Here is a 20,850-nt window from a genome sequence, read left to right as displayed (position 1 = left end):
TAATTTAAACAAGTCTAACCGTAAATAATACAATACAAGTCTAAGTGCTAAAACATCTCATGTTTGTTAAATCACTCATTATTTTATTTATTTATTTAGTAAAGGTTAAAATACACTTGGGTCCTGTGAAGCCCGTGAATAAAATCTGTTTAACATGAAGGTTACGCAGAACGGACTAAAATATCCATTTTCTAAATAGGCTAAAAAAACAAAACTCATATATGATACCAGATGATTCATGAGTCTGAGCCCATTTACCTAGTTCTAATACTAAGTAACAAAAACACATATTTTATAATATTTTTTCAAAAAATGTACCTTAAACTAATAAAAAAAGTCTCCGCAACAAAAAATCTAATATAAAAAATTCATCTCTACTTTGCATGAGTGATTTATAAAAAAAAAAAAAATAGAAGAATGATCTATAATTCATTAATCGGATTAATAATCAAATAAATCGTTGGTTTTTTTTTTTTTTACATATTAGTCTAATAAAACGTTGATATTTATTTCCCACCGATAAAAAAAAACGTTGATATATTAGTCTAATATGGATGTCAAATCAATAGTCTAAATGCATGCACTTGAACTCAGTTTTCATGAAGTTTTTTTTTTTTTAACAAAATGAATGAAACGTTTTCGGTTTTTCACTCCTCTCTCTCTATTTTTGTAATGATTTTTTTTTCTGTATAGAGGAAAAAAATTGTAATGAATTTTTTAAAACAGTTTTAATGTGTTTTTGTATTCTTTTTTTAAGTTTCAATACACTTTTTGTTGTAGAAATTAATAAAATCGTTAGTAAAATTTATAATTCTAAAAAAGCTTAAATATATTTTATTCACGTAATTTAATGCTTTTTTTAATCCTTTTTTAACATTTTTTTTTAATTTTAGTATGTATAAATTATGTTTATTTTTTTTTCATGTCGTCAGTCTAAAAAATGGCATATTAAAATAAAATATGCATGAATATATAAGTTTAAAATTTCATATTAAAACAAATAAATGCTTGAATATTAATTTATTCACATCTTAATCTCTACACCCTTTTACGTTCAAACTCTTTTTCTTGCCTCTTTTTCTCTCCTATCTTCCTTCAAACTCCACTCATTCATTGTGTTTCTCACACTTTTCACCCTTCACCACTTTCAAGCAAATGTGATGACAACAACAATGATAGTGAAAGTAATAATGATGGTGGTGATCTACATTATGGTGGTATTAATCGAAATAATGATGTCAGTGTTGGTGACAATGATAACAATGGTTGTGGTGACAACTGTAGTAGTAATGACAATGATGGCGATCGACTATAATGGTGATGGCAAGGATAATGGCAATAGTGGTTGTCTCAACTACAATATAATAATGGTGGTGACGATAATAACAATGATGATTAGTCTTTTTTCTTGATAGATTTTTTTTTGTTTAGACCAAAGAGGAGACAATCATGTTTGAGCTTAGTAGTATCATTGTGGGAAGCAAAGCTCTTCTTTCGAGTATTTAATGCAGTTGCATACTCAAAACTTAACGTGAGTCCTTTGGTTAAGTTGAAACAACCACACACCAGTTGATCTATGCACTCAGTAATTTTCATAGTAGGAATTTACGAAAGCTTGATAGTGTTAAGTGTGTCAATTACTAAATGCACAAATTTTAATATATAATTTGAGATTTTATTTTAATATTTAACTTGAGATTTAAATATTTTTCATTCATGCAAATATGTCATTTTTTTAATTTTTTTTTAATCTCTATAAATTATGTTTGCTTTGATTTTGCGTCTTGTAAATTAATAATGATGTGGTACTTTATACTAATGTAATAGGATGACATCATCATGTGATGAAAATGACACCATTATTCCATTTGCCACATCTTCATTATTTTTTAACGGAGACTAGCGACAATAATAAAAAATAAAACAAACCTAATTTGCAGGAACTACAAAAAATACAAAGGATGGAAAAACAGACACTAAGTGACAAGGATAAAAAAATATATATTTAAGCCTTCTAGAAATAATGATCCATTGTTAATAAATTGTGTATCTCTTGAAAACACCTTTTAGATTTGGTTCTTGAAATTACAAACACATTCAGACGCTAAAAATGATTTTAGTTGAACTTGTGTACAACGCGCTAAAATGAACTTTTGTCCAGAGCCTTTATAAGAATCAAGCGTCCAAAGCATTTTTATGAACAATATATCCATCTTCCAGTGCATTGTTTCCTTCCAATCGCTATAAAGACAAACTTACACCTTAATTTATTTATTCATTTAAGTTTTTCTTCGTCCAAAGATCACGTGTTGAGAACTCTTTTCATTTTTCAGATGCTAAGGTTAAACTGCTCTTAAATTTCTTTGATATGATATTCCCTTTATAAGTGATATACGATACTATGTCAATTACTAATATAGAAGAATTGTGAAAATGATATCAAATCATCACTTAACTGAAGACAAGAATTCATAACAAAATTTTTAATATATTAAAAACTCAAAATAATGAATTTCTTTTATACAGGACTAAAAACAAAAAATCAGATGTATATTCTGAAACATATTTAAACATTTTTCTTATCAATCATTTATCTTTTTTTTTTTTATCAAGATGCCTACACCCTTGTTTGAGAATCATTTTCCTACTTGTGAGTATCTTACCATGTGTGCTATTAAATTATTTTAAAGAAAATATATTAAAATACATCATAAAATTTTCATGTGTCTAGTTTAACAATTGCAAAAGGCATGTTATTAAAAATGAAATACTACATTTTATTAAAATAATAATATTATATTTTAAAATTTAATATTTATATATTGACATTATAAAATAGTTTTCAGTACAAAATTGTTATTCAATCATAAATCATCACTTGAATTATATTAAAATTATTATTTTAAAAATAAAAAACTTATCATATAGTATAATTTATCATCGAATGAATATGCTCTATAACACTTTTTCTCTGTATTTTATACTTGATAGGTAATACTAACAATTTGTTTTTAATAAATTTTTATTTTAAACTAATATCTTACTAATATTGAATTATTGATTATTATTTATCACAAAGTATTAATTTTTAGAATAAAGTATTCTTTTAATTTGTGAATGAGTTAACATTATTATTATAGGCAGCGTTTATGATGAATAAATAATTTATTTTGTCTTCATAAAAAAGAATTTATCATGTCTCTTTATCGAACACTAAAATAAATTATCTGCAATGCAATAGACATAATGAGAGGAAAATAAACATAAAATGAACATCATAAACCTTTCTTTTATGCAGTAATAATGTATCAAAATTAAAATAAATTATTTGAAAATTTGAATGATATTTGAAAAAAATAATTTATGATATAATTTTTTTTGAATCTTTGTAGTAACTACCTATAAATTTTAAGTAAAGAATTTAATTTTCATATTTTCATTATAATTATTTTTAGGGTATCAACTAATTAAAAATTATCTTATATATAATCTTTAAAATAATTATTATAAAATTTAATGATTTTATCACACTGCTGTAAATATATTTTAATTGAATTCTTAAAAAAAACTCATTTTAATATATAAAATTAATTTATTCATATTTTAAGTAACTTTTAAGAAAAGTATAATTAATCATCCTCTTAAGTTTAATAAATTTATTAAATAAAAAAAATTTATTATATTCAAAATTTATAAATGCTAGTTCTTTTACTTTAATTAAATAATGAAAACAGTTTTACAGTAATAAATAAATAATCAACACTACTGCAATCTTTGAAAACTTTGACACACACGAGCGATAAATCTCCACCGTCTGTGGGAGTGCTCGACTTGAATCCACTGGTGATTTAATCCCCGCGTCTTTCTCAACTTTATTCACTCGTTTTATTTTTAACTCTCATAGCAGTTGTTGACTTGGCGTAATATGATTGGTTAATCCTCCGAGTTGCGAAGAAATCGAGCGCAGGCGAAAATAGACTTTGGAGATTGAACCCTAGAACTACAAGGCATCAATTGAGGAATTAGGGTTTCATTTTCTTCTTCTTCTTTATCATATTACTCAAGCAATTCGTTCTCTCGAACATGGAATCGGAAGGTAATAACCCTCTATATCCGTTACTCTCTGATTGAATTGATTATTTTTTGGGGTTATTAAACCTGTAACACAATGTTTTGTCTTAGGGCAAAAGGGTACGGTGAACCCGTCCGCGATGTTAGCGTCTCTGCTTAGTAGGAGAGCCAAACTTCACGAAGAGCTTCGCAGCATTGAAAAGCAGGTAGATTTTTCAACATTGGCGTCTGGGTGCCCTTCGAAAGGGGCGGAAACTTTCTCTCACTATGTATGCCTGGTTACAATGATTCTTTTTTTTTTTGGTTCCTTTAAAATTGTGAATTTTTGTTTTTAAATTATTAAAATGTGTGCTTATTGTTTGGTTGGTTGAACCAATTCCGTGTGCAATAGGATAATTGGGCAAAAATGTTATTTAACCTAAAATTGGGCACTTCACGTTATTTTAAATTATATGTAAATGAAGTCTCTTGCTTAATTGGGCATGTAGTGATGCACTTCTGGTGCAATGCCTATGAGGCTAAAACCCTATTCCCATGGTTGAGTTGGTCAAGTTTACATAAAAAAGTGTGAAGTTAAGCTCGTAAAACGAACATTCCATGTATTCATAGCGAGCAGCAGCTGATCTTTTTTCCCCTTAACACAGGTGTATGATATGGAGACAAGTTACTTACAAGATCCTGGACAATGTGGGAATGTATTAAAAGGATTTGAAGGCTTCCTATCTTCGTCGAAGAACACTGCACTGTATGGATTTCTTCTCTCTGACCGTCTTTCTTTATTTTCTCTAGACACTAATAATTTATTCCATATTTTGACTTCTTGCTATCAAACAACCTTTTCTTTCTGTACTCGTAGTTTCTCGAGTTCATTTCATTTCTGCTGAAAAGAAATAGCACACGTATTTTCTGTCAGAATCTGTGATTCTCGTATCCTAAGGAAAATAGGAAGTGTTAAGGATGCACTTTCAAGTATGTGATCTGTTATATACTTGATCACAGACCAGATCATATTTATTGGGCCTCAATATGGGTGTTCTGAAATCTTGATTCATTGATGAGATGGTTGGGAAAAGCTAACTCATGACTCTGGTACTTTTGTTACTTGTATTGATCGCTGATATTCCACATAAAATGGCTGGGACTTGCCTATATGCATTGGTAATTGAATCTTACCAAGATTTTGGATAATGAAATAGAATTGTTTGAAATGTTGAGAAGCAAGGACAGTTCATGCAGTGCAGTTTTGTTATTCATGATTATTTTCTTATGATCAATTTATGCCTTTCTGTGTTTTTATGTATCAGAGTCTCAGAGTCAGAGATGACTTAATTTTTTTGCATGCATGTGTTCACATGTTTTAAGTGAGATATAATTTTTTTCATAGTTTAGCTCCATCTTGATGTTTGCATGACATTGGTAAATCAAATTTCTTCATGGCAGCTTGAAAAGGTCTAGAAAGTTTCAACCTGAAGATAGGCTCTTCTCACTATCTTCAGTGACCTCGCCAGCGGTATGTAATAGTAATATGTTTCTGATATTCAGTGATATGCTTCCAATCAGGAATAGAAAAAAGAATGTGCACTGGTGAACACTATACTTTTTTCTATGTAAGGATAGGAGAACGATAACCTCTTGCAATTCATCTCTTGTTCAGTTTTTACATCATTGATAGGAAAAATGGTCATAGTAGTTTTGTTTGATAATAAGAGTGAAACTTGGAAGCATTAGTTTCTGACACTTTTGGGTTAAAGTACATCCATAATTCTGTGCAATCTCAATTATTTTGGAAGGATTATTTTTTTTCATCCAATTCGAATTATTCAAGTTCCATTTATTTATGTCGACATTTTTTCAACAAAGGGTTTTTTCTTACTTGTAACACTAACATGCATTTTCTTCATCTGTTTACTATAGGCGGAAGAGCTTGCAGCTGGACGAGATGGTGAGTTCATATAGGCAAGCTTTTCAATTACTTGATCCGCATGAATTTTGTTGTTTATTCATTGTATTTCTGTTATCTTAGATGGTAGACCAGATTATGGTCCTGGTCGTTCAAAAGGTGGAGGAATTTATGCTAATGGACAGTAAGCACTCAACTATTTTATCTTTGCATTATTATATTTGAATTAACTAATTAAATAATAGCTTAGTTTACAGATACTGTTCCATAAATCTTTGCACATACGTAAAGTATGCATGTGTGAGCTAAAATATCTGCATGTATACCATAGGGGTAAACCAAAGAAAGGTAGAGGTGGGGCAAGAGAAGCAAAGAGAGCAAGGGCTTCAAGTGAACAAGATTTTGATTATGAAGATGATCCTGACCTGACCTTGTGATTGAAAATGCCACTCCAACTTTCTGTTATACATTGTGCAATGTGAACGCCTGGTAAAATCTGCTTTGGTTCTGAATGGATAGGCACTTGGTGCGTTGTGGTTCCTCATTGAATGTATATATTATTATTCTAGTCCCCATAGTTATGAATTTTGCACATCTTGGGTGAACAAAGCCTACTTACTCACGTTTTATGGAAGGCATGGGTGACCTGTGGTATTGCAAGGCAGGCAGTCAGGATATATCGTAAATGTTACTTTGCACAAGTTTTTGTTGGCTAGTTGATTGTTTTATTAAACTTGTCCATTTTAGCATGATTTGTTAGTGTTGTAGCTATTATGTACAGAACAAGAAAATAAATTCAACTAATTTGAGTTTAGATGCCTATAGATTGCTGTTTCCTTCTGGCTTTTGAGGTTTTTGGCGTGCTATAGTGGCATAGTAGATCAGTCATTTGAACACTAGCATTGCAGTTTGATGTTGCAGCCATTGTAGCTGCCATAGTGGTGCTGATTGCAGCCTACTGCTGCCTGTGAATTGGCCACGGCAGGGCATTCTTCAAAACACCGCAAAATTCCCTTGTATTTTGAGTTTTTAAGTTTTAATCTTTAACATGCATTTTGTTACAAGTTAAAATTTATTAAAAACTACTTCATCTGTTCTTATTTATAAGATAAATTTATTAATATAAACTAAATCAGTTTTTTTTTATAATATTGATAGAAACAGAGGGAGTATAAAATCATTATAGTTAAACTTTATAAAATCATAAATGAAACTCATTAAACAAAGAGTAAAGATTCACAATTTTATGATTTTTAATAAATTTTAATAAATAACAAAAAATTTATTTAAAAGCCTTTATTCATCTAAAATCATTAAAGTGTAAGTTACTAATATTTCTCTTACATTATAAGATCTTTTTTCAAGTTGTCTTTTGCATTAAATATTTTTTAATCGAAATATCTTTAATTACTTTACAATGAATGTTATAAATTAAAAAGATAAATGCATTATTTGTCTTATAAGGATTAAAGAATAAGACTAGCATATAATCATTAATTAGATAATGAATAATTGAGTGAAAAGAAAAACATGAGTCTCAATAATTTTAAGGGTAATTTTGAAAAGATAATAGAAATTGCTAAAATATTTAATGTTACTAAAAATTAATCAATTTTCTTAAAAAAATATGAATTAGTGAAAAGATCTTATACTTAGAGATCACGAGGGTATCATCTAATTAACTTGAATATTTTTTTGGTATATAATAGTGACGATGATAAAAACCTCTGTTGTATTTGAAAACATATAAACAAAATGTCTCTTCCAATCCTTAATCAGCTTGCAAACTTCAATTATGGCACGCACATTAGTACGTTACACTATGTTATTAGTGAGTTGGAGTGTAGGAATTATTATTGGAACACACCGAAATAAACGTAAAAATACTATGTAGTGGTGAATGCAAAAAAAAAAAAAAAAATTGGCAAAGAAATTAATTAGAGAGTTAATAATATCCAACGAGCAATTAAGGAAAAAGGCATCGTAGGAGCACAATAGCTGTTGAATGGAGCGAAGAGAGCGCGAAAAGCTAAGGTATATGCTTGTCGAATATTTTGGACAAGTGTGGTTTTCCTTTTCCCATGTTCTGTTATATTCTATAAATCATTGGCCACTCTCCATTCACCTCTTAGTGTGTAACCAATTCTTCTCTTTTGCTTTCTCTCTCCAAATTCATCACAACTTCTCTCGTACCTCTGCAGGTCAGATTCATAATAATATTCTTTTTGTCCTTTTTGTTGCATCGAATCCTTCTATATATTGTCGCATCCCCATGCATGCATTATGTCACTACGTCTACTCTTGATGTTTCTTTTATATCCCATTTCATATCATGTTTTTTCATGAATTTACCTGTTTATGTTCTGTTTTACTCTTATCCTAATTTAATAGATGTGCCATTTAGACGTAGCATACATGACTCAGCAAGACGATTTCTGAATTGATTTGCAGATATTGGCAGGGATTTAATGATTGTCTTTGCATGAAAATTGAAAACTGAAAGCAAATATATTTACATTACCATTAATTTTGTGTGTATGTCATTTGTTTTTTGAGTTCAGATCGTGATATCTTTTGCATTTTCTCGTGGCAGCAGCGCTAGTTTATCATATATGAATTCACCTGTACCTGTTTGTTCTCTTATGTCCTGGTCTTCTTTCTAAAGGACATATTTGTTCGATTACAATTTTTCCCAATGAATTTTGGTACATCTGAAGCATACTTTTTCATTTTTTCTCCCTCATACGTTTCCCCTTCGGAGGCAATCCTATTTGAGGTACTGATGGGCACTCATAGTGGGCATCTCTCCCAGCGAGGATTCGAACCTTGGTTCGTCACGTTGTGGAGAACTAGTATCTCGTTTTGTTAAACGTATTGGATACATATTAAAATAAATTTGTTCAGAAATATTAGTATGCATCTTGAGTACGACTTTAATTAGATAATTGGGTATAGTTTGGTATATCTTAAATACTAGTTTGATTGCCCCTATCTTATATTCTTCTTTTATGTTATTAAAAAATTGAATTAGCATAGCTTTAATTTTTTATGTAACTACCGTGCTCGCTCAACTTGGTTGGAAAGGCCTTCCAGTTTTCCAATATAAGGTAACACATGGTGCTGTAGCTGGATTACTCTGCATGTATTGTTTAACATGCTTTTACCTTTCTTATGTTGTGTAACTAGAATTGAAATTCTATCTGTACATAATTGATTATCTCGCAGCCTGATTGAGTTAGTATTTTTTATGGTTCTAGTACTGTTCATGGTCATCATATGGCAGTCACTAATGAAAAATGACCCTGCATATGCATATTGGTGCTATGTTTTTGAACTTTTAGCACAATACTTTGTAATCTGTTGCATCCACTTTTGCAGAGAAGTAAACATATAGGAGTGAGAGGGAGGGAGAGAGAAGGAAAGCTTGGTAGCGATGGGGAAGGAGCAAGTTCAGGTGCTGAATGCCCTGGACGTGGCAAAGACACAATGGTATCATTTCACAGCAATCATCATTGCTGGAATGGGCTTCTTCACTGATGCTTATGATCTGTTCTGTATATCACTAGTCACAAAGCTACTTGGTCGCATTTACTACCACGTTGATGGGGCTGCAAAGCCTGGTTCATTGCCTCCCAATGTGTCAGCTGCAGTTAATGGTGTAGCTTTTGTTGGAACACTTTCAGGGCAACTCTTCTTTGGCTGGCTCGGCGACAAAATGGGCCGAAAAAAGGTCTATGGCATGACCCTTGCGCTTATGGTTATAGCTTCCATTGCTTCGGGTCTATCCTTCGGACACGATGCAAAGACTGTGATGACAACTCTATGCTTCTTTCGCTTCTGGCTTGGTTTTGGCATTGGTGGAGACTACCCTCTTTCGGCCACCATAATGTCTGAGTATTCTAATAAGAAGACTCGAGGTGCCTTTATAGCTGCAGTGTTTGCCATGCAGGGTTTTGGAATTTTGGCAGGAGGTGTGTTTGCTATTATCATAGCATCTGTGTTCAAGTCCAAGTTTGATTCTCCACCATACGAGGTTGATCCGTTGGGTTCGACTGTTCCACAAGCAGACTATGTTTGGAGGATAATTCTCATGTTTGGAGCAATTCCTGCTGCAATGACTTACTACTCGCGATCCAAGATGCCAGAAACCGCTCGTTACACTGCCTTGGTTGCCAAGAATATGGAGAAGGCTGCAGCAGATATGTCTAAGGTTATGAACATGGAGATTCAAGCCGAGCCAAAGAAGGAGGAGGAGGCACAAGCTAAATCATATGGATTGTTCTCCAAGGAGTTCATGAGTCGCCATGGACTGCATCTGCTCGGAACAACAAGCACATGGTTCTTGCTTGACATTGCATTCTACAGCCAAAATCTTTTCCAGAAGGATATCTTCAGCGCAATTGGTTGGATTCCTCCGGCAAAAACAATGAATGCTCTTGAGGAGGTTTTCTTTATTGCAAGGGCTCAAACTCTTATTGCTCTATGCAGTACAGTTCCTGGATACTGGTTCACTGTGGCCTTCATTGATAGGATAGGAAGATTCGCCATCCAATTGATGGGATTCTTCTTTATGACTATCTTCATGTTTGCTCTTGCCATTCCCTATGATCACTGGACTCTTAGGGAGAACAGAATTGGATTTGTGGTCATTTACTCTCTCACATTCTTCTTTGCAAACTTTGGGCCTAATGCCACCACATTTGTTGTGCCGGCGGAGATTTTCCCAGCTAGATTTAGATCCACTTGCCATGGAATATCTTCAGCATCTGGGAAGCTCGGGGCTATGGTTGGTGCATTCGGGTTTTTATATTTGGCACAGAATCAGGACCCGAGCAAAGCAGATGCAGGGTACCCTGCAGGTATTGGTGTGAGGAATTCACTGCTTGTGTTGGGTGTGATTAACATTTTAGGCTTCATGTTCACTTTCTTGGTGCCTGAGGCCAAGGGTAGATCCTTGGAGGAGATTTCGGGAGAGCAAGAAGAGGAGACCAAGGTGTAAAAATAATGGCAACAGAATAATTCAGTGTCTTTCTCTAGTTTATTAGTGATCTGTTACTAGAATAAAGCCGTGCCTTAATTCGGCTAGGGAATTGTTGCCAAAGCTTTCCCTTCCCGTTTGATTATTTCTTTTTCTATTTGGTTCTGCTCTATCTTGTTGTAATGATAGGGACCTGAGGTACTGCTTGTTCTTTGAATTTTGAGAAAATAGATATTGGAATGTGTAGTTCTTCCTATAATCTTCCTGCTGAATTAGATCATTAGAGTAATTATTCTTGACCACGAAGTTTAATTCATTCTTCTACATTCTTTCAGAAATTTAGACTTCTGCACTGAATATGTTCTCGCATTTTGAAAGTAATAAATAGTGGAGTTGGTTTCATTCAATTTTCTCTAGCCTGCCACATCATTTTTTCATCTATAAAAGCTAAGGTATTGATTGACAGAACTTGTTTTCTAGCTCGGTTTATTATGGTGTTACTGTGTTTACTCACCTATTTACTCCTTTCACATAAGGAGCAAGATGATTATTATTCTGTGAAAAATATTGAGTTCACTTGAGATTGAGACATAATGAGGGTTTAGTAAGGATGATGCCTATATAGGATAAGGGCCTGTGCTCTTACTTTTCACAAAGTGGGAAAGAAGGTGGAAGAAAAATGACTATCCTCAATAGGTGTTAAAGTGTTTTAGGTCAGTTAACTTTGTGCTTTGGTAATACTTAAGGTTAACGCAAGTATGATCAATTACATATATCCACACTAAAAGAATATCCAAATAACAAGGACTGATATGCAAAGCGTCTCCAAGAAAAGGATCATGACTGAAATTAGGCTTGATATCTTTGGGTGTGTATCATGGTTCAATTAGGCTCACGATACAAACTGACAAATAAATGAATGTTAAACTTTAGCAAATTCTCTTGGCTTTTGCTTGATATCTCTAGTATTTATAGGAAGGCTTCAAGGTATTCATCGTGACTTTTGTTGAGTTTCTTTACTTTTATTTCTTCAATGAGAGAAAATGATTGTTGGGGGCATTAAATGTCTTTCACTAATTAGTCACTTTGATATGATAAAACATTGTGTTTATCTCTCCTTTCTTGTACATGAAATCTTTTAGAAGTTAGCATGTTTACTTTATATTCCGAAAAGTACGTTCAAGTTCTATTTCTTATAAGCACACCTTGTTAGGAGTTACAGTAGCTTATACCTTGTTGACCTTGTTTTTTTAGCATTTTAAGTGTACATTTGAGATATATCAGATCACGGGCTCATAAAGCTTCCTGTAATGATATTCAAACTACAATTGCAAATTACATTAAAATCTACGTTTTGTTGTTGCATCGTCTATTCAATAGACAATAGAACGAAGTCGTAGTCTTATTAAAAACATGTATTTTTTAATTTAGCTTTGAAAACTTACCTATTTGTTTGTTAAACCAAATCATTTAGGGTTCTTAGTTCGTCCTTTGTCTTAACAATGTGTATTTTATATCTACATTTCCTTTTTATTAAGGAAAATTCCTCTTTTTAAAAAGTATGTCCATTCACTAATGGAAGCACATGTACCAACACACATAAATGTTTTTTGTATGTTGTTATCATTTCTACATCGGTTGTTTACAAAATGATGTAGAAAGTGACATGATGAAGTTTTGCAATTAAAGTCAACTCATTTAAATCGGTTATTTCTTAATCGAAATAGAAACGATATTTTTACATTGGTTCAAATAAAAATCAGCGTAAAAAAGCCATTTTAATATTGGTTGAGATAAGAATTGATGTATAATGATTTCATAAACCTATATTTCCCTTTCAATTTGACCCCGCTTGTGTCCTCAAATCTCTCAATAGAATAGAATAGACATTAGGCAGTAAGGTAAATGAATCATCTTAGTTATTGGTATATCAATAAACAATACAGTAGAATAATATAATTACCTTAAAAGATACTAGTACTAGTAACAGTGTTTAAATGAAGGGAGTATATTTGTGGGAAAGCCCCACTTTTTTGTCGTAAAGAATTCACAAGATAATAAATACATTTATGCCCCGGGCTTGTGTTGTTTTGGAAGAGAGAAATAATTACACTTGTTTTGTCACTAATGAAAGTGGTCAAAGTCAAAAGACTTAGTTATTATCAATGCATAAAAGTCACACGCTTTGTCCTCCATTTACTTGCTATATGCATTTCCTTTTAAGCCCAAACTACTTCGATGTTCCATCATGTCCATTTTTTAGGGTCCTGGTTTAAAGTAGATAGAGCTCGTTGAATTTTGCAATCGTTCATTCTTAGCCTCTCACCATTTTAATATTGGGTATATATGTTGAAGATCACCATATAGCTTAGTGCGAAGTATAATGAAGAGGAAAACTGGACAAAAAAGTTCACTCATTTTGTCTCCTTTTAAGCCATTAGAATTGGTTTAACAGAACAGTATATTGAGAAGTTTGAGTAACTTGCACTAGGTTTTAAGTTCTACTTTCTCACTGATGATGTTAAAGAATAATTGGTTTAAAGAGTGATCACTTGTAATGCTTTACGTGGAATCTTTTTAAATCTTATTGCCATTATATGTTGGATTTGGATCACTAATGTAAAAATTGGTCCAATAATTGATATGCATTAAAATAATGAATCAATAATTGAATTGGTATGTCACTAATTAGTCCAAATTTAATCAGATATATATATAAAAAAAATTAAAATTTTATGACCTATTATAAAAGTAGTCCAAAATTTCATATCACAAATTAAAATAACTTCACTCAAACATATTAATTTAATTTTTATTCTTCTTTTTTAGTTTATCATATTACATGTTTTGTTTTATTTATTTTATTTCATTATATTATTTAGTTTATTATATTATGTATTATGTTTTAAGTGATTTGTTATAATTGATTTGTTATTTAATTATTATTTCGTTCATTATATGTTTTATTATTATTCCTTTCCCTCTGTTATATATATATATATATTAAATTTGCTAGTAACTTCACTTGGTTTATAAAGGTGGATTCATTGGTTTAAATAAATGTTATATTGTTCATGGACATGTTGAAGACTTTTCAGCTAAGTTCTTGTTCTTGTTCTCCACTTTACAACTTTAGATAGGGACAGACTGGGCATTCTGTCGTATGTTGAATACACATGCTTGCTCTCACAGTCATAATTTGGCATTCATGTAATTTTGTTGCTGAAGGAAATATTAGGACGATATTGGAGTTTTGATCGTGATGCAACATACAAGTAACACTCCTTTGATGTGGTCACACATCATAGGGCTTAAAGAACACACGAGGACATTCTATAAAAGTAACTCATTGTATTGATTAATATGAAAAGATGATGATACAAGAGGGAACTTTATGTATTCATAGGAGTGTAATGGAAACTGATTAATTGACCAACTAATATAACTAACAATGAGTAACAGAGGAGTTTTTAGTTTCATTTTAAAAAGCATGTTTACTCTTCCTACAAGTAATTGTTGATGAAATGTTGTGTACACTGTTGATGCATTGGCATGAGATGACCTGGATACCTGTTTAATATTGATTTACAGGACACTGGATTTGAGACTCAGAAATTTTAAAATAGAATAACATTTTATATTTTTTTTCTTTTTAAAGGAAGACTTTCATGTTCCAATGTAATGTAGCAAACTTTTGAACTATCTTGAACCGATGGTTTATCTTTTATGGATTTTACCAGTTTTCTTGAATATTCTGGACGAATCTTTATTTAGGATGTCCTGAATATTTGATTGCTTTGTTGTTGTACTGACTGAGTCGTGTTTCGTTTAAGAGATATGTGCTCCTCTAGTTTTATCACTTTTATGTGTCCTGTGTTATTGATTTTCTGAAAATGCTGTCTTCTGTCAGAAAAAGAAAAAGACCAAACAACAAAGGTGGCAGAAGAAATTGAAGGCATATAATCTATCTTCACTTTTAGAGTCCCTTCCTGAGGTGAAGGCATCAAAGAAACCAGGTTACGAGAATGACAGCAAACTTAAGTGTAAATCCAGGCAGATGTTAGTGTGAGAGTGTTTCCCATCATTATTCAATACTGCATTGCCCATAACTTATCATTTGATATATGAAATTGTATTTGTAAATTGTAAGCCGTTGTCCTTGTTCATCAGATTGAGTGAAAGAGATCGAATTTCTGCTGTTCTCGACGATCCTACCTTTCAAGCGGATCCACTGTCTGCCACTCATGAATATGTACAGAACAAACAACCGGTAGTAGAGGAACAACCCAAGAAAAAAGTGAACAAAAATGGATCCAAGAAGAAGAAATCAAAGGCTTCAACTGGGCTACAATCTATGGAAATTTAGTGTCTTTGTGTGGCTGCTATATGATCTGCTTTTTTGAAGGTCTTTCCATAGTTTTATTACTTCTGTAAACATTAGATTACTCGAATTATGAATGCTAAAAACAATGGCTATGGTAATTGGTCACTCTATATTGATAGCTAGCAGTATTTATTGAATGGGTGACTGACTTGCTGCTGAGCATAGCAACTTAATGTAGTTATTAGGAACACATGAAACTTCCCACAGATCAATTTTTTGATGAACATTGAAGGGTTCATGTAACGAAGAGAGAAGATGGTTCATGTTAGGATTGTGGCCATCGTTTGATAATCACCGCATCTAATGCTTTAAATTAATTTTTTGCCACTACCTTTGATAATTGATGATTTTAAAAAGTGTTCAGGAAAGTATTTTTCTTCCTAGTATTAGAAAATGTCTGTCAAAATTAGGAACCCAAAACTATTGGTACGGGAAGGCAAAAGACTTTTTATTGCTTTGTCCTACATCGTAGATAGTAAAAGCTAACGTTTCTGTATAGAATCTATGCTCTGCACATTACGAATGAAACACATCGGGGTGTGTTTAATCCATTGTCGTACACAAGGTCCTTAAATTAACACAAAACTGATCAATATACATATCCTAATAGTACTAATTGAGATAATATCCCTATATTAATAATAGAAAGAAATAATATCCCCATTAATCAATATTGTTATTGGTTATCATGTTAGTTAAATAGTTAAATTGCATTCATTAATGTGATTAATAAGGACGTGGATAAACTGATGTAAAATTATTATAGTTTAATAAATGATTTTGAGTTAAAGTTTTAGATATGTAGTTTGTACTACTCGTAATATCCAATTCAGTCAGAGTGAGATGTATCCTGTGAAAATACCAGTTTGTATAAAGGAAAAAATAAATTCAGTGCTGATTTATTTGTTGAATGTTCAATAACGAGAAAGAACTAGTGAATTTACTGATTCCGTAAAAACTAATTACTAATGTAAAAAGTATATAAATTGACTCTAAATTACTCTAATAAATAAATTATTAGTGGTGTTAATTTCTTTATAAAAAAATAGCGGTGTTAATTTTAATACTGGAGCCAAAAGTTTCTATTAATCATATATGTTTCTTTTGGCGTGGAATCAAAAGTATTGATTTATTGGTAAGTGTACCAATTTGTATAAATAGTAAAGTGAAATATAAGTTTAAGTGTAAGTTCAGGAAAACTTTGTTTATACTTAAGTAGGTGTATATTCAATCTTCAAGTAATTAATAAATTGGTTTAAATAGTTAAAAAAGAACAATAAAATAACTTGCCACAAACTAATTAAGAAAAAATGAACATAAATTTAAATTAATAAATTAAAATAAACAAAAGAAGAAAAATAAACGGGGAGTAGTGAAACAGAAGTTGACTCATAATGTGAAGATGTTGGAGGCTAGCTTACTAGAACTAGTCTTGATGTAATATTAATAATTTTTTTATTCAATCTTATTCTAATTATCATCTGCATTTATTCATATACTCTAACTATGATCCCTCATGTGAAAAACTTACTTTATTTGTTTTCTCTCCCAAATTCCTTTAAGAGGTAAAACGATGAAATTGCATTAATAACATAGATGTATAATAGGCTAAATAAAATCATTCTATCTTTAGATATGAATTATTTAGATTTTCTTTTCTAATTCTTTTAGAGATAAATATTTTTCAACGCTACCCCTAAAACTTATCATAAATATGGGTGATCAAGCCACAATCAATAAAATTAAGCACAGAAGAGAAACAATGAAATTGAAATTAAATTAAATAGATAGGAAGAATATTTACATCAAAATAATTGGCTGCTAAGCTCCCAACAAGAGGAATTTTAGCCTCTTATTGTCATGAGAGACTTTACAATTGCAAGAGGGTAATGAGTAGTGAAGGGGGTAGATAAGAAAGGAAATGGAGGGAAGCAATGACTCCTAATGATTAATTCTCCTGCTTCTAGCCTTTGTCTTCTGCAAGAAATTGTATTCTCTTGAATATTCTATGTGTCTTTTCTCCTTCTCCTCTTTCTCTTTTTATAAGTGTAGTTCAACTTAGATTTCATGCAACATTCGTGCTAAGTTCAATTGTCGCGCTTAGCGAGTATGACGGTAATCTTGCGCTCAGCGCGTGACTTGTGCTGAACGTGACTTCACGATCAAATTTCTCCACGTGACTCTTTGCACTAAGCGTGTTCTGCTCGTTGAGTAATTTCATCGCACTAAGCGCCTAAGACGCGCTAAACGAGCATCTTTAGATCTTTAATTTGCTTTATTGGGTTTTACTTTGTTTTTCTGCTGTAATTATTCACCAAACACTATAAATTCACAAATTTGAACACTTTTTGTACAAAAACTTAAATAATGTTAAAATTTCAATTATTCAAGTAAAAAAGGAAGAATTAAGAGAGAAAAATTAACAATTTTTATATGATTTAATCCCAAAATTTAGCTATACACAACAATTATCAAAAAGTTTCTTAGTATACCATCAACTACACTTTAAAATATTAAAAAAAACCTCAAACTCTAAAATCATTATGATGATAATTTCTTTTATAATAACTTTGTTAGAATATTATACAAATATAAACAAAGGGTTCTTTTTTTTTTTTAGTTGTACTTTTAATTTCCACTTCTCCCTATACAAATATGTATGTCTCTTTCCCGTCTTCATGAATTCGATTTATTTGGCCTTCACTATATGAAGACAATTTTGCATCTAGATAGATTGTGCGTTTCTAGTGCGATCGGAAAATGCCAAGGGTCTCTGCTTTCCGGAATAGAGACGAGGGAGTAAGTTTTACAGGGTAAATTAGGAAAACAAATGACAAGGGGTAGTGTACAAGCAAAATAAGGGAGTGGAAATAGAAATTGGCAAAGAATCCTGTCATCAATTTTCATCATTTTGTATTTTTGTTTAATGAGCCCAGCCCATTCAAGCCTACCAAACTATTCAAACTGGGTTTAATAAAGATTCACTAATGTAATGAATGAAGCAATCGATCAATTTCATATTATTTATTATTTATAAATAATCTAAAGTAATAACCTCCGCACACTCAATCAAAATTTGCTATAGATCTAGTTTTAATTTTTTTTTTGACAAATACTTATACGATAAGAAAATAAATAAATAAATTTTTTATTAGTTTAAATGTGCCTATGCATTTTAACTTATGATGAATTAGATGAGAGAATTTTTAAAGAAAATTATGATACATAAGTTGATTTTAATTTAAAATAAGAAAATGATTCATTTTATCTTGTCATTTTCCCTATATCATTATTATTGTATACATTGTATTGGTGTAATTGGCTAATTTTCCACCTCTATTTATATAGATGCATGAATTTAAATCAGTATCATTGCATACATTGTTCCATTTGTTGGTTAATATATTTTTAGGCTGGGCCAATTAAATTACAAGTTGAGAAAAGAATTGCAGTCAAGTTAATAATATCTATATACCATTTATATAAAAAAATTAATTTCCTATCAAATTATAATATTTTCAAACTTTTACATTAACATATTACGTGTTAATATTCGACATATTTACTATATTTAATCTAACTTAAAGAAACTCAACACAAATGTTTTTTTTATACTTATCCCTTTTATTTATTATTTTTAAATTATATTACTTAAAAATAGTTCAAATACATAAAGCTCTAAATGATTATAAAAATATAAAACGCTTAAAAATAATTTAAATATCAAGCCAATGGTTAGTCCAGCCTGAATGTTCAAGCTAATTTTTTAGTTAGGTTAGACTAAATTAATACTGTGTTTCAATTTTCAGAGTCCAATTTACATAATTAATTGAGCTATTTCAGTCAACTAATCTGACTTAGTCCATTTGAATAACCCTATTAAATAAAATTATGTGTCCTATAAAAAATACTTTTTTTAAATACCCTAATTCTTTTACGAACTATTTCCTTGCCATAGAAATATTCAAAATCAAAATTTACCAAAAATCACAGTATTGGATGAGCCCCTACAATTTTTAATTTTGAAATCAACTTTCTAGTCAAAAGGAAAATTTATTATTGAAATTAGAAAAAACCAAATAAATAAATAAATTATGAAAATAAGAAAAATATCTTTTTATTCAAAGAATTGTAAAAATTTAATTTTTAAAATCAATAGAAGAAAATAACAGTACTATAAAAAATTAATTTCAACATGCATAATAGGATCAATGCATTCTTATTGTCCGTGACTCCGTGGATAAAATGAAAAAAAAAAATCAACGTTATTTATAGGGAAAAAATTATGGTTTGATTGATTTTAGTTTTTTTATACTGATTTATTTAGTTTTAACATAAGATTTTAATTTTAAAACAAATTAATTGTCGCACTAAACTTTTCATCATATCCTTATGATTCTAATGATAATATTGATTACTAAATATAGCATTATCATATTTTTTTGGTATTGGATAAAAGATTATTCAATTATTTTCGAATAAGTGAAAGATTGATTTTGCTCGTAACCCAAGATTTGTAATTGTCATTTAAAGGAACTTTACACACTATAGAGATTCTCCCGCTAAATAAATTATTAGGTCTCATTCATATAAATGCAACGGAACTGTATGTTGCTAAGTCAATCCTTTGGGTTAGATAATATTATTATATAATCACTATCTTGTGAAATTTTTATTTTTTCAATTTGAATATTTTTTTAAGCAATGAAAAAGAGAAATTAATTTTGACTATAAAAAATTCCTTATTTTTTATAAAATAAAAAAGTGAAGAGAGCCTATAACCTTTGTTATACTTATATAGGATTTAAGTTAGCAGTAAACTAATCAATGAAAGCTTATGATCAAAATGATAAAATAAGATAATATTTACTATTAACTGTTACTGATAATAATTGGTCGTTGCAACAATTTATTTTAAGCAAGTTTGAGGAAAGAAATTCAATGTTAATTATGGAAAAGAAACCTTTTTCTTTTATATTGTGAGAAATGAACTAATTAATCCATTGTCTTACACAAGATCCTTAAATTAACACAAAGCTAATCAATATACATATCCATATCATAATAGTAATAATTGAGATAATATCCCCATATTAATAAAAAAAAGATAATATCCCCCATTAATCAATATTGTTATTGGTTATCTCGTTAGTTAAATTGTATCCTTTAATGTTATTATTAAGCACTAAACTGATGCGAGATTGTTATAGTTTAATCAATGCTTTCCTGTGCTAATTTATTTGTTGAATGTTCAATAACTTCAAGATCAAAATTAGAAAGAACAAATGAATTTACAAATTCTATAAGAAAAAAAAACTAATTTACTAATGTGCAAATTATATAAATAGACATTAAATTACTTCAATAAATTATTAGTGGTGTTAATTTTTCTATAAAAAAATAGTGGTATTAATTTTAATAGTGGAGCCAAAAGTTTCTATTAATTATATATGTTTCTTTTTTGGCATATAAAAAAATATTACTTGGAGCCAAAAGTTTCTCAGTATACCTTTTAAA

At 30.4% G+C, this 20,850-nt stretch overlaps 3 protein-coding genes across 7 annotated transcripts; all 3 read left to right on the top strand.

Annotated features, from left to right (window-relative positions):
• Positions 1 to 3,905: 3,905 nt before the first annotated feature.
• Positions 3,906 to 6,793, top strand: LOC100306348 (NuA4-domain containing protein). Of its 4 annotated transcripts, none has more exons than XM_014762513.3 (7): positions 3,914 to 4,096; positions 4,183 to 4,340; positions 4,716 to 4,816; positions 5,512 to 5,581; positions 5,986 to 6,013; positions 6,095 to 6,155; positions 6,303 to 6,793. In XM_014762513.3, exons 1-7 carry the CDS (start codon positions 4,084 to 4,086, stop codon positions 6,406 to 6,408), a joined length of 537 nt encoding a protein of 178 aa, XP_014617999.1. In that variant the 5' UTR covers positions 3,914 to 4,083; the 3' UTR covers positions 6,409 to 6,793. The 4 variants fall into 4 exon arrangements, with proteins under 4 accessions (XP_014618000.1, XP_014617999.1, XP_006588383.1 ...); NM_001250473.2 differs by having other exon boundaries at positions 3,921 to 4,096; positions 4,183 to 4,277; positions 6,303 to 6,728; XM_014762514.3 differs by lacking the exon at positions 5,512 to 5,581 and having other exon boundaries at positions 3,906 to 4,096.
• Positions 6,794 to 8,059: 1,266 nt separating this feature from the next.
• On the top strand, positions 8,060 to 11,248 carry PHT1-4 (inorganic phosphate transporter 1-4). 2 transcript variants are annotated; one of them, NM_001317659.2, is made up of 2 exons: positions 8,060 to 8,172; positions 9,350 to 11,248. In NM_001317659.2, exon 2 carries the CDS (start codon positions 9,405 to 9,407, stop codon positions 10,968 to 10,970), a length of 1,566 nt encoding a protein of 521 aa, NP_001304588.2. In that variant the 5' UTR covers positions 8,060 to 8,172; positions 9,350 to 9,404; the 3' UTR covers positions 10,971 to 11,248. The 2 variants fall into 2 exon arrangements, with proteins under 2 accessions (NP_001304588.2, XP_040861508.1); XM_041005574.1 differs by lacking the exon at positions 8,060 to 8,172 and adding an exon at positions 8,202 to 9,078 and having other exon boundaries at positions 9,350 to 11,195.
• A 1,276-nt stretch (positions 11,249 to 12,524) lies between these two features.
• Positions 12,525 to 15,582, top strand: LOC100782573 (uncharacterized). The gene is made up of 3 exons (XM_014762790.3): positions 12,525 to 12,536; positions 14,860 to 15,014; positions 15,120 to 15,582. Exons 1-3 carry the CDS (start codon positions 12,525 to 12,527, stop codon positions 15,313 to 15,315), a joined length of 363 nt encoding a protein of 120 aa, XP_014618276.2. The 3' UTR covers positions 15,316 to 15,582.
• The last annotated feature ends 5,268 nt before the right edge of the window (positions 15,583 to 20,850 follow it).

The sequence above is a fragment of the Glycine max genome, chromosome 10, assembly GCF_000004515.6.
Source record: "Glycine max cultivar Williams 82 chromosome 10, Glycine_max_v4.0, whole genome shotgun sequence".
In the NCBI taxonomy this organism is placed as follows: domain Eukaryota; kingdom Viridiplantae; phylum Streptophyta; class Magnoliopsida; order Fabales; family Fabaceae; genus Glycine; species Glycine max.
The sequence above is the reverse complement of the archived record's forward strand: the minus strand, read 5'-3'. Positions and strand labels throughout refer to the sequence as shown.